The 15,467-nt window shown below is 33.9% G+C and overlaps 1 protein-coding gene across 3 annotated transcripts in view; it reads left to right on the top strand.

Moving 5' to 3' along the window:
• The window catches only part of TBC1D22A (TBC1 domain family member 22A), a 202,955-nt gene that overhangs the window by 33,048 nt on the left and 154,440 nt on the right, over positions 1-15,467 (top strand). For all 3 annotated transcript variants that reach the window (XR_008235492.1, XM_052789034.1, XM_052789033.1), the window contains exons 6-8: positions 2,676-2,804; positions 3,778-3,840; positions 11,674-11,788. Coding sequence is in view for 2 of the 3 variants with exons in the window: in XM_052789034.1 (XP_052644994.1) it covers positions 2,676-2,804; positions 3,778-3,840; positions 11,674-11,788 (307 nt within the window). In the remaining variant the exon portion in view is untranslated. The remainder of the gene's footprint in view (positions 1-2,675; positions 2,805-3,777; positions 3,841-11,673; positions 11,789-15,467) is intronic.

Raw genomic sequence — 15,467 nt, 5'->3', positions numbered from 1 at the left:
CCAAAAAAAGACCAGAAAACCAAAGAAACCAAAGCATAGTTTAGAGCTGAATTAAAAGCCTGGATGTGTTTGTTTTGGAATTATTCAGAAGTCTTACTTAAAAATCCCAAACTATGACTTATTTGGGGAACTGAGTACAATTGGTAGTATCTGAGGCAGCAGGTGATTGTCTTGTTTGTAAAATCAGCATTGAAGTTGGAAGTTTTAAAATATGATTTAAAAAATTAAACAGTTGAGATATTTATTACGTAGAAGGTTAATAATGTTAACATGTGTTTGATGAATACAGTTTTTCAAAGGGAAAGCATATGAAAATCAATATAATGCTCAGGGGCTGTTGATGTTATGCATGTCTACTGGTAACAGTATATAAAAAAATTACATAATTTATTTTTAAAATACAGCAATAATGTTAGGTATACTGTACCTAAACAGCTTGCAGAACTATTCAGGCTCACTTCTCTTATGAATAACAAAACTAAAGATATGGTTGCAAAAGCCTTTGGAGGAAATTAATGAATAAACGGATTAAACTCTCCACCAGTTTATTCCCTGATGATATGTTACAAGCCTTTCCAACTTTTAAAAATAAAACCTAATTTGTAAAGTGAACAGGAAACAAGACATGTCCAATTGAAAGATTACTTCAGTCTTTGAAACTGAATAATGGCAAAAAGACTTGCTGAGAAAATATTGGTATCCTTCGAACAATCACATTTGATCTCACAAATGAATTCTTTTCTAATCGAACTAAGATATCCTACAGGAAAAAAACCAACCGACTGTTGAGAATAAATGGGAGGCAGAATTCAATATTTATCTTAATACAAAACACTGGGACAGGATATTAAATGTCAGACTGAGTCTTGAGGCAAAAGTTAATCTGGTGTGATTTAAAGTACCTGGAACCAAACACAGGTCAGTACGTCTTGAAAGATACGCTTTCACCAAAGCAAGTACCTCTTAAGGTATCTGGAATGTAATATGTGTATTTTTTATTTTTCCCTAAATGTTGAGCAAACCAGAAGTTATAGAAGTAGGACATGATGTTGGATTGTTGCAGGAGAGTAATGGAACCTATATACTTATTCTTGGAGTGTTTAATTTTCTTGTATAATTAGCAATTTTAGCACCTTAGGTTTACCCCTTCCATTTTTGCTTGTAGTGTTTAGGACTGAATAAGAAAGTTGTTTTTGTAGTTAAAGGCACAGCATTTTATTAGTTACTTGCAGTGGCTATGGCTCATTGTATAAGTGCAAATACATGCTGCACTTCTAGTATAGGATTTTTTTGATGTTATGAGGATTATTTTTGTTAGGGAAACTTAAATCTGACACAAATTTCACTGCTTTACTGTGGAAGGAGAGCTTTTGTAATATCAGCAAGTAATATTTTAATTTGACTTGACTAGTGAATAATACGATTATTAGATTTTTCTTATATTGTGTTAGATGTCCAGATCTCTTTAAAGCCATCTATCTTCAGAATAATTCTTATACAAAATATTTTTTTAAGACTGCCATGTATGTAAAATCTGAACTAGCTTTCTTTTTTGCAATGTTATGGGATATTGGTGTTGATCGTTTGAAATCAAGCTGCTTACAAGAAAGCATTAACTATTTGTGAATATTCAGGAAACTTTTTGGTAGCCAGTTACATGAATAATGGTGTTTCTCTTAAGTGTACTTTCTATATAAACTGAACATTTAATAATATTCATGATACTTCCTTTCGTAAAATGCTGAAATAGTAACCTGAGCGTGTGTTTTTTTTAAATGGAAAGTAGGCTGAGATGACAGAAATGGGGAACAAACTGGACAAAAGAAGAAAATGAGAATGGACTATTTTTTTTTTTTTTGGCGAGCATGAGGGAAGATTGGGATTTTCAGATATATATAAGTTCAGTGAAGAACCATTCAGATATATTTTGTACTTAATGCAACAATGTATAATCCTGCATATCTGAGTGTGTCCATACCTTATGCAAAATAAGATAATATTTATAAATTGCTTTTGGGAAACGACTAAAGAAATATACAGCTAGTGCTCGTACATCTGAGAGCCCAGTCACTGGTGCTGTTGAGTCTTTTTCTGTGATGAAACTTTTAATAACCTCTTGAGATGAAACAAAAGCCTGAAGTTATTTTTTTTTCTCATCTGAAACAGTGAAATAAAGTAGCTAGAATGTTTTTAAAGCTTTTGAATTAATATTCCATTGTATTACAAGTTTAACCATAATGTAAACATATTTGCTAATATATATCATTTCTACTTGAAGGCAACTGAGATAATACGCATTTTGTTTAAAAATTTAATAAAATTGCTCCAATAATGGCCACATAGGAATGCAGAAATTAATGAACTCATATAGCATTACATTTATCTGAACTTATTTATTTGGTACTTTCTTTCCAGAAGGCAGACATCATCTTAGAATTCTTCATGAGAAATTGCTTTTTAAAGCTGGAAAAACTTGAAACTTTTTCTTAATAAAAGAGAAAAGCTGATTTTAGTAAGGTGTTTCATATCTGAACTTTTGTATCAGTTGGAATCCATGTAGGACTGCATGGCACTACATCAATTGATTAGCTTTCCTGTTACATGTAATCGAATGGCAGCGGTGCTTTTTGTAAGGCAAAGAGTAATATCCTTTTCATTTCACCGTTTTTTTTCAGGGCTATCTTCCTGCAAATGTGGACCGAAGAGAAAGCACTTTACAAAGAAAACGCAAAGAGTATTTTGCATTTGTTGAACAATACTATGATTCCAGAAATGATGAAAATCACCAAGATACCTATAGACAGGTAGAATGCCTATTGCAGTGACTTTTACCTACAGGTTATCTGCTAAAAAACTTGAAGAGATTATTTTTGAAGTTTGCTACTGTTTTTCTCTATTTTTTAATCTTATTTGATAGACAGCTCTCTAATTAACTGTTTTCCTATGGTTTAGAAGCAAAAATATAAAATATTTTGGTCTGAAATTTGAAATAGTGGATTTCTTTTAATGTCAGCTTTAGTCATGCCATGTGGTACTGCCATTCAGTGCTGCCATGGTTTTCCATTTAAGAATAGTAGGGTTTTAAAATCTTTCATCTCCTGCTCAGACCCTCCTTTAAATGAGTGAGGATAGACAGGGAGAGTGTAACAGTGACTGTTTCTTACTGGCTCCATACTTATGCTTAAGAAAGTGAAACGGTGTATGATGTGCAATAAACATAGGCGTGTCAAACTTTCTTGCCCACCCAGATAAGCAGGTAACTTTTCTTCAAGTTTTACATTAAAATGAATAATTTGTATTACTAAGTATAGACTAAGCAATACTACTTTTGCCTTCGTTAGGACAGAAGCAGCTGAGGTCGGTCTTTCAGCTTCAAGCTTCATCTTTAGCAGCAAGAAGTATATATAATAGTGTCAATTGAACATGACTTTACAGGAGTAGTAGCATGTATTTACTCATGATTACCCTGAGGTAATAAGTATTGCCAATATGAATATAATTTGCAAACAATCAAAATGTGATACAAGGATCCTAAAAAGTGAAAACAAAGTGTGTGTATGTATATATTTTTTTTCTCATTCATAGTTTAACAATGACTTAAAGATTTGGCTGTATGTTTTGAAATACAGTAAATCCATGTTACTCCAAAAATAGTGATACAATGGGATTATAAATAATACTGTAAACCCATAGGATTTACCTATGTTTTAACTATTGTGGTGTTTAAAAAGTGTACTGTTGCTTCCTTTTACAGTATTCTTCTTTCTGTCTAATTAGATCCATATAGATATCCCACGCATGAGTCCTGAAGTTTTAAGACTTCAGCCCAAAGTAACAGAGGTAAGAATGCTATCTAAAGATTTTTTTTTTGAGAAACCATTTTATTGATGAATCTAATATCAACATTGATTAATAATTAAATTGACAACACTTGCTATTGTGACTTCAGAACTAGCTTAAAGTCCAAAAAATAAGGATATACAAGTATAGGCTAAGAATAGCATTTTAAATATAAGTAGTAAAAAGAAAGGCATCTCGTTAATCTCCTGCCTTGAATTTGTCATTTTTTTTTCTTCAGTCTTGTGCCTTTGAGGTTTTTTTTACCTTTTTTTCTTTTTATGTATTTTGTTAATAATGTGTTTTTGAAGTAATCTAGAGCATAGTTCCCATGGTTCTATGTGCTTGTCAAAATCAGTCACAGTCTGGAAGTTCTTATCACAGTGTCTTCCACTTGGGAAATACTCTTATTGTCAATTCGTAGCATGACTGGTTTGTGTTCCTTATTTGATTTTGCTTCTTTGTAAGTTTTATATGTTGAGTATGCTATTTATATTCTTTTACTACTGTAGTAAATATACATCAATTGGTCTATATTGTTGGGTAATTGAATCCCATGGGGACTTCTCTTAGTAAAGTATATAGATCATAAATAGTATAGATGGTGTGGATCATCCTCTTTCAATTATTTCTTTTAATCCTTCAATTTCTTCTCCTTTCTAATGATTCTAGTTAGACCTTCAAATGTAGTTCCATGTAGTTTCTGTTGGTATCATTATAAAGCCACATAGAACATCTTCTGATAGTTCATTAGATGATATGAGAAGTTAAATGCAGAGCTAGCTTTCATTTGTTTTTCTGCTCTTGCAATTACTTCTGTAATGGAAGTGCTCCTCCACACATGTTGGAGAAATTGGTTTGAAGAAATAGCCTATTGCTGTTTTGAAAGAAAATGGTATAAAAATACTGCTTTCCATCTGCTTTCTACACAGTTGTGTTTTACCTGGGCTTTTCTAGGGATGAATCAAAGAGTAAAGTAAGAAAAATAAAGGGACAAGAAGGGGAGACAATGCCAGCAAGAAATAAACCATTAAAGAAATGAATAAGATCAGTGTCAGTGTTGTAGCTAGAAATGAGCCAATAAATGAAATTGGAGGTGAATTGTATTTCGTGGAAAAAATTACTACAGAAAGAAGAACGCTCAAATATTTCTAAGAGGAAAGAAATACTTGTGCTGTATCAGCAATAGTCTCTTAAATTATTCTAAAGATATATTTGCGTTCAACATGAAGTGGTGGCTTTTTTGGGGTGCGTTTTTTACTTCCTTGCATGATTAAACTGTTCTTAAGGTTTTAATGAACATCATCTGTGTCTCATGAATATGACTGTGGTTCAGATGTACAATTGTGTTTTTGTAGTTCTTAGTTTGGGTGAGAATAGCCCAGAATGATGATGGGTTCCCCCCCTGCCCCTCGTCTGTGTTTTAGTGAAGTAGAAATTAGAAGCTGTTTAACTTGGCTGGTGTAAGAACCTATGTATATTCTTGTTTTTAAAGGAAGATTGCAAAGTACAAAAGTCTTCAAAAAAGACTGCTAGATGGTATATTTATTTCTAAGTTAGCTGAACAATTGTAAAAACAAATTTAAAATAGAAATTCCAGGTAAACATCTTCTGTAGAATATACTTAATGTCCTTTCTTTTAACTAAATTACTTGGATGAGAAGTCAAGTAGCTTAATAAAATGATAGTAAGAAACAAAATATTCTCATGGGAGAATATTTTGAAGTAAAGTGTAATTTAGTAAAATGATGAGATTGTCAGATAGAAATAGAAACCTGTAGGATCTTGGGCTAGTTTTGTCTTTTTGTTTATTTGATTATACATGAGAAAGATATATGTCTGCTCTGAAGAGATGGTTAATACATTTCTTTAGACTAGATGCAAACTTAATAATAGTTTGTAGGAACACAACTTTGTATTTACCATGATATCTGCTTTTTCCATAATACAGTTAGAAATGATAGAGTAAACTTGTATTGATATTTAAAGAAGATACGGTCAAGGCTTTCCAACATTTGAAATGTGTATTTTTGCTATATATTTAGTGTGTTGGGAAAAGCATCCTATAATAAGACATTGAAAAGAATTAGAGTTACAGGATAGTTACAATCCCTTTTTGATTGAATGATTAACTTAGAGCTAAAGAGTTTATTTGGGAATTTGGAGAGTATATTAATGTGAAAAGGATAGTAGTGCAGTATTTTTTTACAAGCAGTCACAGCTGAAAGATTTTTTTTTTTAATAGCTGTATTATAATTAATCTGAAAATAGGCTGGTTTAATGAAAATGCTGACAGTCAACTTCAGAACTAGCAGATGCTCCCAGAATAAAACACTTATTATTTCTTGGGAGCAATTAAAATAAAAAGGAAATACTGTGCCTAGGTAACTTCTTGCTAAGTAAAATCTGGTATGTCAATAGAACTTCAATAGCAAATATTATTCAGTAAAGTTTCAATCTGGAATGCAGTTTTAGTTAATTTTGTGGGATCATTAAATACGTGAAATTATTTAGGTCTTTTTTTGCTTTTAATTGTCTTTTGGCAGATAAAAACATTGCTCAGGTAGCTTATTCTTTTAATGTGATTTATTGAGATCTCATTTGCAAGTTTCTTTTTTTTTCATAAAATTAGCGTTGGTTTCATTTCTAGTTATTTGTTAAACTTGTCCAAAGGTATGTTTTTCTAATGCTTCATTGGATATGTGCATCTTAAACACTGCCTTAAAATAAACATATTTTAAATCCACACTTTTTAGAAACTGTGATTGCTCTTGCAAGTGACATTAAATTATCTTCCAACACTAATAATTCTATTTCATGTATACAGCTCCTTAAAATAATTTAGTCTGTTCAATACAGCCCAATAACGCTGCTTGCTGATCATACTTACATTTCTTTAGTTTGAATGTTTAGTGACTTGAGCCGTGTAACAAGCGTAATTGAGCTAAATAAAGTAGATGGACATACTTCTCATTAGTGTGATCAAGGCATTGTACAACTAGAGTCCTGCTGCTTTCTTGTTCAAAAAAAAAGAAAAAAAGAAACCACAACAAAAAACAACTCACCCCCCCCACCCCCCCCAAATCCCTGTCCATACCTTATCGCATCCATCTTTCCTACTCCAACACCTTTTTTCTTCCCTAGTGAGTAGTAACGAAATGGATGGAAAAATGATAGAAAGCTTGGAGGAGTGAGATGTGACAGTTGATTAACACTTAAAAAAAAAAACAAAACCAAAGGTGTATTTTAATAATATTCTGTTAGTTGGGAGTGAGTGGTCTTGAGGTACAGAAGAATAAGAATGTGAAAAGGGTGGATAGCAGCAGTCAGTGGGATAAGGGGAAATCTAAGAAGTATTTGAGTTATAAAGAAGTGATAGTGATCTGATTTAATTTTTACTGATCCATCAGTATCCTGAACTTGACAGAGTCACAGGATTTTCATGTGTTAGATGTTTTTAGAGCTCTACTGATCTGACTAGATGTGTAGGCTACTGGCAGGATGGGCTTGTGTATGTCTTTGCCTTTGCTCCCTGTCTGACCCAAGGGAGTCAAGCCCAACTTGTTTGATGTCATCTTACAAAGACTAGTGCAAATGATGCTGGAAGGGTCATATCATCCAACTTTTCCCTTGTTTTCTCCTCAACCTTTCTGGGTTTTTGGAGCCGTACCTTAGCCCAGCCTAATCCCTTATCCTCACAGGGGATCCCTTCCAACTCCCAAGGGCTCAATGCAGACAGGGGCCTCACATTTACCCAGAGCCGAATCCCTTCTAGGGAGGGGGAAGACATCGCTGGTCCCAGGTGAGCGACAGTCACTTCCCCTTTTTTAAGGCGAGATGGCAAGAGCTATAAAGAAGAGAAGGGAATCAGAATATGGGTGAAAGACAGGTTTCAAAGGGTGGCATTGTGTGCAAGACTGTTATTGTGAATATTATGATGGGTTTTGTACATACTAATTTTTGATGCTGCAGAGATTTAGAATAATGATACCGCTACTAGGAAGAATGTTACTTAGAATGAGGTGAAGAGACTGTAGGTGACAAAGCTGGAGAAAAACGCTAGTCAAAAGACCAGAAACATAACGCGTGTGTAAACCTCACAATGTCTTCTGACTTCAATTTCCAAATGTTACTGTTCCAAAATTTTTGTTTTTCTTGGTGGTATCTGAGTCTCTGTTCCCAAAGAGCTTTTCATTAGGGTTAATGAAGCTGTTTTAATTTCTTATCTGAACTTGGAATTTGGTTTCTGTAATGTTTCAGTTTAGAAAAAGGTGTTCTGAGTCTGTTGTGTGGAAATAGCTCATTATCATATGTTCCTTTTAAAATCAGTTTAAAGTGTTTATTTTTTATGGGGGTTACGTGGATCCTGAGTGGGGGGAAGGTAATGTTGGAGCAAGGACTTAGAGGACTGGGAATAAATAAATAGTGGCCTTCAAAGAGGAGGAGAGGGGAGTTGGAGGTCTTCCCCCATATAGTTCAGTCAGGTTTATTTTAAAGACTAATGACTGTAAGTTTAGGTTTAATAAATTTGATTAGTTGCTGTGGAGTAGTCTGTAATCTATTACCAATTTCTGCTTTATGTTTAACTGAGTTGTGTTGAAATGGATAGTACATGGCTGTGTAATTCCCATCTATGCTTGCATAGTATGGGAGAAGTAATTTCAAGTAACCAACACAATTTAAAAATAGTTTATAAATTTGTCCTAATCTCTTCTTCCCCCTCCCCTTACTTGGAAAACAAGAAGCAATTTCTCAAAAGCTTTTGTGATTAAAGGTTTGGGGGCTTTGGAAGTCCTCTGAGGTGGCAAAACCCACAAAAAATTTAAAATCTGCATTTAAGCTAATGGATTCTTCTCTTTATGTATATGAATATAGTTCTTACTGTTATCATGAATGAGAGTTAAATTCAAAAGAGAATAATTGTTTGGTAATGACATCTTGTGAGATGTAGTGGTTTCTTGTAGAAAAGTAATTCCAGTTTCTGTTGCTGATTTTGAAATCAAGAAGGAAATCTTTTGGGGAAGTGACCTTTTTAGTGAGTCCTATTTGAACACAGTGATGAGTGCTGCATAGAAACTTAAATCAGTCTGCCTTTCAGGTTTTCAGTGCTCATTTTTTTCAATTCAAAACAGTAAATGAAACTTTATGAAAATGGGTAGAAAATTGAAAACACTATTTCAATGTGTGTTTGTTCAATTTCTGATTAGATGCATTTGGGGATATTAAAGCTGATGTGCCAATCACTGAGTGATCCTTCCTGCTCAGTAGTAATAAAAAAAACCCCAAACAAACCCAAACCCAAACAAAAAACCCAACCCTCCCCCTTAGTTTTAATACCTGGATTTTAAAAATGCTTTGCAATCCACAGGCATCTCAATTTGCAATGCAAACTATGTATATTATCAGGTTCTAAGGAAAGAAAAGGTTGGTGGTATGAATTTGGGAGTCGTTTGACTTGAGACATGGCTTCATGAAAAACACAGAATTTTTACTGTGGATATTTCGATAGCTGTTACTTACTGAATTACTGATTTTTTTTGTTTGTTTGTTTGTTTCTCACTGTGCATATTTTGTAACTCCATCACACTGGGAGTTTTTTGTTTAGCCTAGTGTGTAACACTATTCTACATTCAGCGATTGGTATTTAGATAGGTTTTTCTAGTCACCTCTATCTGATACTTGTTTTCAAGAAAGTTATTTGTATTTGCAGTATGTTAAACATGTCCTTTATTTGAAGTGAAACACAGAATGGTAACACTGATAATACTGAAAAACTAATGTTACTGAAACTAGAAATGGCAACTGACAGAAGCAGGAAGGATGGCTGTGAGCTAACCAACCTAGACAGATTTGCAGTTTTCCAGTAATAGTAAAAATATGACATAAACAACTGTAATTTCATAAAGGTATAATTATATAAAATGTGAAAGCAAGCTGTAAATGGCAGAACTTAAGGTCTTTATACAGTTATTGATAGACAATGCAACCCCACTGGTTATTGCTTGATGGGCAGAGGTTAGTATTTTTTCAGTTTAATATGCAGTGCATATTAAAAAACATGAGGAGACAGGACTAGCACCAAGAAGAATTTATAGCTAAAGGAATAAGCATCTTGGCTAATGAAACAAGAGGCTTTTATGGAGAATGTGCTAAATCATTACCTCCCTTTCTGCCTAATCTTTGCCCCAAAACTGAAATCACACTGAGCAAAAACTGAATCTTAATTGTAGCTGTAATGAATGAGGCACGAGCTGTGTTAAGGCTTGTGTTTCAGTGCCCACCAAAGCTTTTCATATTTATTGTTGGTGACCATCTCCCTTGTTCTGTGGATTTTCAGCATGCCAGGGAAACATAAAACCTGGAGATGAAGGAAATTTGATTCTCAAAAGAAAGCCTGTGGGAGAAAGGTAGATGTTGATATTTGGGACTTGTTTTAAAAGCGAAAGGTGCCAATCTGTTTTGGCTTCAGGTAGCTCATGTGGAAGCCTGTGATGGGACTTTCAAGCACCCAGATGCAAGTCATATATACTTAGACCTTTCCTTACTTGAAAATGACTGCAAGAGGGCTTTTAAACTAAAGAATAGTATTTTATTTAGGATGGAATTAGAATAGTCAACTTCTTAATCTAGCAAAAACTTGAAGTGAGAATGAATAGAAATAATACAGACTTCATAAACTAAACTCCCTCTCCACACTGCGTCCTTTCAGGGCAGGTCTTTTACGGACTTTCTTGAAGCCTGAGCATTCATTGACTTCTGGGGTTGCAGCAAAGTATGCAATCTCCTTGGGGTCCTTACAAAGTCTCTCATTTTTTATTAGTATTGAGGCCCGATGCTAAGAGCAACATAGTCCTTTGGTTGAGCTCTCCTTTCTCTGCTCCAGTTAGCTGCCTCTGTGTTCTGGCTTCTTGGGCAGACCTTTCAGGGAGAGAGCAAATGTTCTTTTGCTTCAGAAGATTATACCTGATTGAGTACCAGTAATTAGGGCAAAGCACGTAGAAGTTTTCACACTGCTCCTTATTTGCAGCATTTTAAAGACACGTAGCATGTTCAGACGCAAATAATGGAGAGGAAATACAGCTTATCACAGACCTAAATTGTGTCACAGAAGTTCTGTGATTTCCCTGCTCCATACTCTTCTCATGCTGTCCTTCCCATGATCAGGTATGTTGTGACCTTAGGAGCTTTTGCAGATCTTAGGCAAGGTACAGTTTACAGAGTTGAGGGGGTAAGGTTATGCGATACAGCAGGCAGTTGCCTTATTTCTACATTTCCTGATTTTTATCACATCTTTTTATTAAGCAGTATACATGCTTCTGAAGTCTAAAACCCCACACTGCAGTATTAGGCAAGCTAACTATTATGGAATCTCATTTATGGGCATGTTATTAAAAAATCTAAGCTATACAAAGTACTTCTTTCTGTTATTTAGGAATAAATAGAATTCTATATTGATAAAATACTTCTTTCAAAGCGGTGAAAAATCATGGGAAGATGATTTAATATTTCTGTCTCTTGAGAAAAGAGGAATTTTAGCTTACTGGAAAAGCTCCAGGGAATAAGTGCTACTTTGTAACTAGTGTAACTGAATTATATACTAGGTTGGTTTTAACATGTGCTAATCCCTGAAAATACTTCCTTTTGAGGAACTGGGAAGCTTACTTGGCACTGGAAGTTAATTCTCAATACCAGTGTTCATTTATGCGTTTGTATGCATGTTTTTATACTAGTAATTCTATGATATTAAATTTGTCCTTGTATAATTTTTAAGTGTCTTGTTTAAAATGTGCTCATCCCTTGATAAATTATCTGATAGTCTCTTTAACTCTTTTTCAGATCTTTGAAAGAATTTTGTTTATCTGGGCAATACGTCATCCAGCCAGTGGATATGTTCAGGGCATAAATGATCTTGTTACTCCTTTTTTTGTAGTCTTCGTTTGTGAATATATAGGTAAGATTTGTCTTAATACCGAATTATGAATTGGTACTGGTTTTGGAACAGCATCTTCATTTTAATCTGAATAGCGATTTGGATGAGCTAATCAAAGCTTAATTTGATACATTAATTTTATCGTAAATTTTTGTTATTATAAACCTGTATAGCTCTTTTAAAATATATACTGAGCAGCAATCAGATTTTGTGTAAGTAGTCAGTGGAGTTCAGGAATCTTTCAGGTTTTTATTCCAAACAACTTCCCCCCCAACAAAGAAAAAGCCAAACAAAACCCTCTGTAGAAGTTGCAGACAGTGTTCTCATTTTTCAGGTGTGAAAGCAGGGGAAATAAGCACAATCTAGGATATGCTTTCATCTCGATTTCTAGTTAAGAAGTGTTCACCACTCCTGATGCTTTTTTCTTCATAGCTGGTTTTATTCTCCTTTCTCTCTTTCTCTCTTCTAATTCACATTTTTTGTGAAAATTTCAAATTGTACATATGAAGGGACCAGGTGTTTAAAAAAAAAACAAAGCAAAACCAGACAACAATGACGAAGAAAAAAACCACACCAAAACAAAAAAACCCCCATGAAACAAGGAAACCTTTTAAATGAGTAGTGGGGAAATTAAAGTAGAGGGAACCTATTAAACTGAATCTGTGACTGAAAGAATGGCAACCTGGAATTAGGGTCGGAAAATTAAGGCAGCAGTAATCAGATTTCTCTGGTTAAGAACTCTGCTTTTCTGGGGCTTACAACACTAATACAATAGTAGTGTAAACAGCTGTATTTCTGTTGAGTTTGTGGCCTTATATGGGAGTATACTTTTTGAAAACTGTTTTATATGGCAAACTCTGATATTAGTTAAATGCTCATCTCTTACTAGAACATAATTCATATCTTAAATTCATAGATTAGTATTTAAGTCTTTATAAATATTAAGAGTATGGCTAATCATTAACAATAACTCATTGATAATTTGGTATAACTATGGATATAAAAGGTAAGGTTAAATAGTATAAATGACAATGTTCATCTGGTTTGAATTAAAACTTTTTTCCTTGTATTTCTATTTGTCATACACACATACAATGGAAATACACAACGCTTGTATAAAATTGCACAAGACGTCTGGCTACTTCAGTGAGGCTGTATATACTGGATTCTTCCTACCTTCTCTATGTGAGATACCCATTGGTGTCTTAATCCAGATTGATTAGATTTAATGAAGGACAGATTATCCTTGAGTGGATGATAGACTATCCATTTGCTCATTTGCATGGCAACACCTCTGTTGCTTTGTTAATTTCTTGTTTCATAGGGGGACATTTCATTGCTAAGCAACTAATGAGAACTACTGCTGCTTTCTCCCTAATCATCTCTTAAGTAGGGTAGAGGCCTACTCCTGAGAGTACTTGCAGTTTCTGCCTTTTACTCCCTCATTTGACAGATAATGAAAATGTTCCTAATGATCCTAGAACAGTAGGGTCTCTAGTAGACTTTAGGGTTGTTAATTGAAATAAGAAGTTCAAATGAGATGTGATTAGAGAATTGATATTCCATGTTAAATAGACCATTTAATTAATATGGTAAATAAGTTTGTCTTTACCACCAACTTACATTTGAAGACCCTGGTGATTGTTAATGTATTTGCCAGTTTGTCAGTATTTTTGTATCGGAAAGCATAGCTGTTCCAGTAAGTGTCCAGTGAAGAAAGACAAAACTCAAAACCTAACAACCGTTAAAGATCTTTTGCCGCTGAAAATGTATGAAACTCAGAAAACTGTGTTCTGGAGGCTCATTTAAAAACTAATATCTATGTAATAAGAAAAATACTAAAATGAAGGTGTTCTCTTCAATATAGTAGTGGTCCTGGCTAAGTGCTACCAGCAGTTATTTCCCCCAGTGACTTGAAAACTTTCTAAGATTTGTCTTTAAATAGCTTTTTGATTTGAGTCTTTCTAATATATTCAAGTTACACTGAGTGATGCATTCAAGTTTGAATGAATAAGAGTGTGCATTTTACTTAAACTTGAAATGGGGACATTAAATTTATGAAGTACCTCAAAAATCCCAAGATTTGTGATAGAATTATAGAAAGATTCAAAACTCAGACTATGAATTGTGCTCAAGTAATTTAGATAGAAATAAATGCAGAATTGCAGAAATTTCCTACCCAAAATGTTTAAGCTATTAGTATATTTAATATGTACTCTAGTAATACTCTGTATTTACCTTAGATTTTTACTCTAGATCTTCTTTCTTGCTCTGATTTTAAGTAAGTATTGGTTTGTACCTTAAATTGCTTTATTTGTTACTTTCTTTTAACTGTTGATTTTTGGATTTTTCTCAAGTTAACTGAAACCTTTGTGTTGCAGTTCTGAGTCACTTGGGTCCTCATTCATGCCATTGAAAGTGATAATGCCTTTTATTTTAGGTTCTTTCTGTAATTAAAAAAAAAAAAGAGGTCCTAAAGGATTATTAAAGATTAATAATAAATTCCTATTATTGCCAATGCCATTAATAATAAATCTGTGCTGGTTAGATCATCTGACAGTATATGCTGATAATGTTTATACACAGTTGCAGTTTTGTCAAATATTCTGGTGGAAGGAAAGCCATGTTTATTTTAGCTTTATGACAACTGAGAGAGCCCTTAATCCTGCATAACAAGTGTGTGACGTATTTATTCTAGTCATGGGAGTCTTTCTGCTCTGCTAAAGACATCCAGAAACCATTTGGAGAAGTGTTGTTAAAGAACTTTTGAAAATACAAATGACATGTATGGAAGTGATAATTTACTTGCCTAGTAACATTTTTTCATTCAAATCTGAATGCCAAAAAGTACATTTGTGTGTCTTTTTATAAGGACCAAAGTCATAGATGTTTTGATGGTTTAGTATGGATTGATGGATCTAATTTTAGCACATAGGTTCACACAGTTAGAATAGGTTTAGTGACTGAATGTAGGAATTGAGTATGTTAAATGTTGAGAGCATCCTTTCCACCAGTGTATGATGAAAGTGTAATTTGGTAATGTTTCATTAGTTCCCACTCTGCAATAAAAGCAGAATACTGTAATATTTTCAGCAAGATAAAACTTGGTTATCAAACCAAGCCAGGAGAGGCACAACCTCAATTAAAGAAATTTCAGAGGGGGTATATACTGGCCCCTGCTGGAATACAGTAGATTCAGAGTAGAATTGCTGGTCTAAATTAGGAGGAGAAGGAATTTAAACCTTAGGTTTCTCATACCCGGTGATTGTGTGTGTCATTCTCAACTTTTTTTTTTCTTTTTTTTTTCTTTTTTTTTTTCCCATGAAAAATGCTAAAGATCTGTAAGCTTATTCTACCACAATATAACAGCTTTGGAATTTCAAATGCTAGTGGTATGGGAAAACTATTTTGTGCTTACTTCTAACCTCCTATGTGACATAGCAGTGTTAAAACGTACGTTGTCAGAACAAATGCTACTTACTGTCAGGACAGTTTTTCTGAAAGCTCTGTGTCTTTGTAGCATATTAGTTTGTGTCGAAATTAATCTCGTCCATGTGGATGCAATTCCAGAGGCTTTTTTCTTAATGAGATAAGGTATACCTTATGACTGCTCGTTGTTCACTGACTTAATGTGGACAAGGAAGTTTTGCACTGGATTGCAAGTCCTATTTCAAGTTGCCCCACATGTTGCTCTCTTTGT

The sequence above is a fragment of the Harpia harpyja genome, chromosome 6 (genome assembly GCF_026419915.1).
Source record: "Harpia harpyja isolate bHarHar1 chromosome 6, bHarHar1 primary haplotype, whole genome shotgun sequence".
In the NCBI taxonomy this organism is placed as follows: Eukaryota; Metazoa; Chordata; class Aves; order Accipitriformes; family Accipitridae; genus Harpia; species Harpia harpyja.
This window is presented reverse-complemented; position numbering and strand designations above follow the sequence as displayed.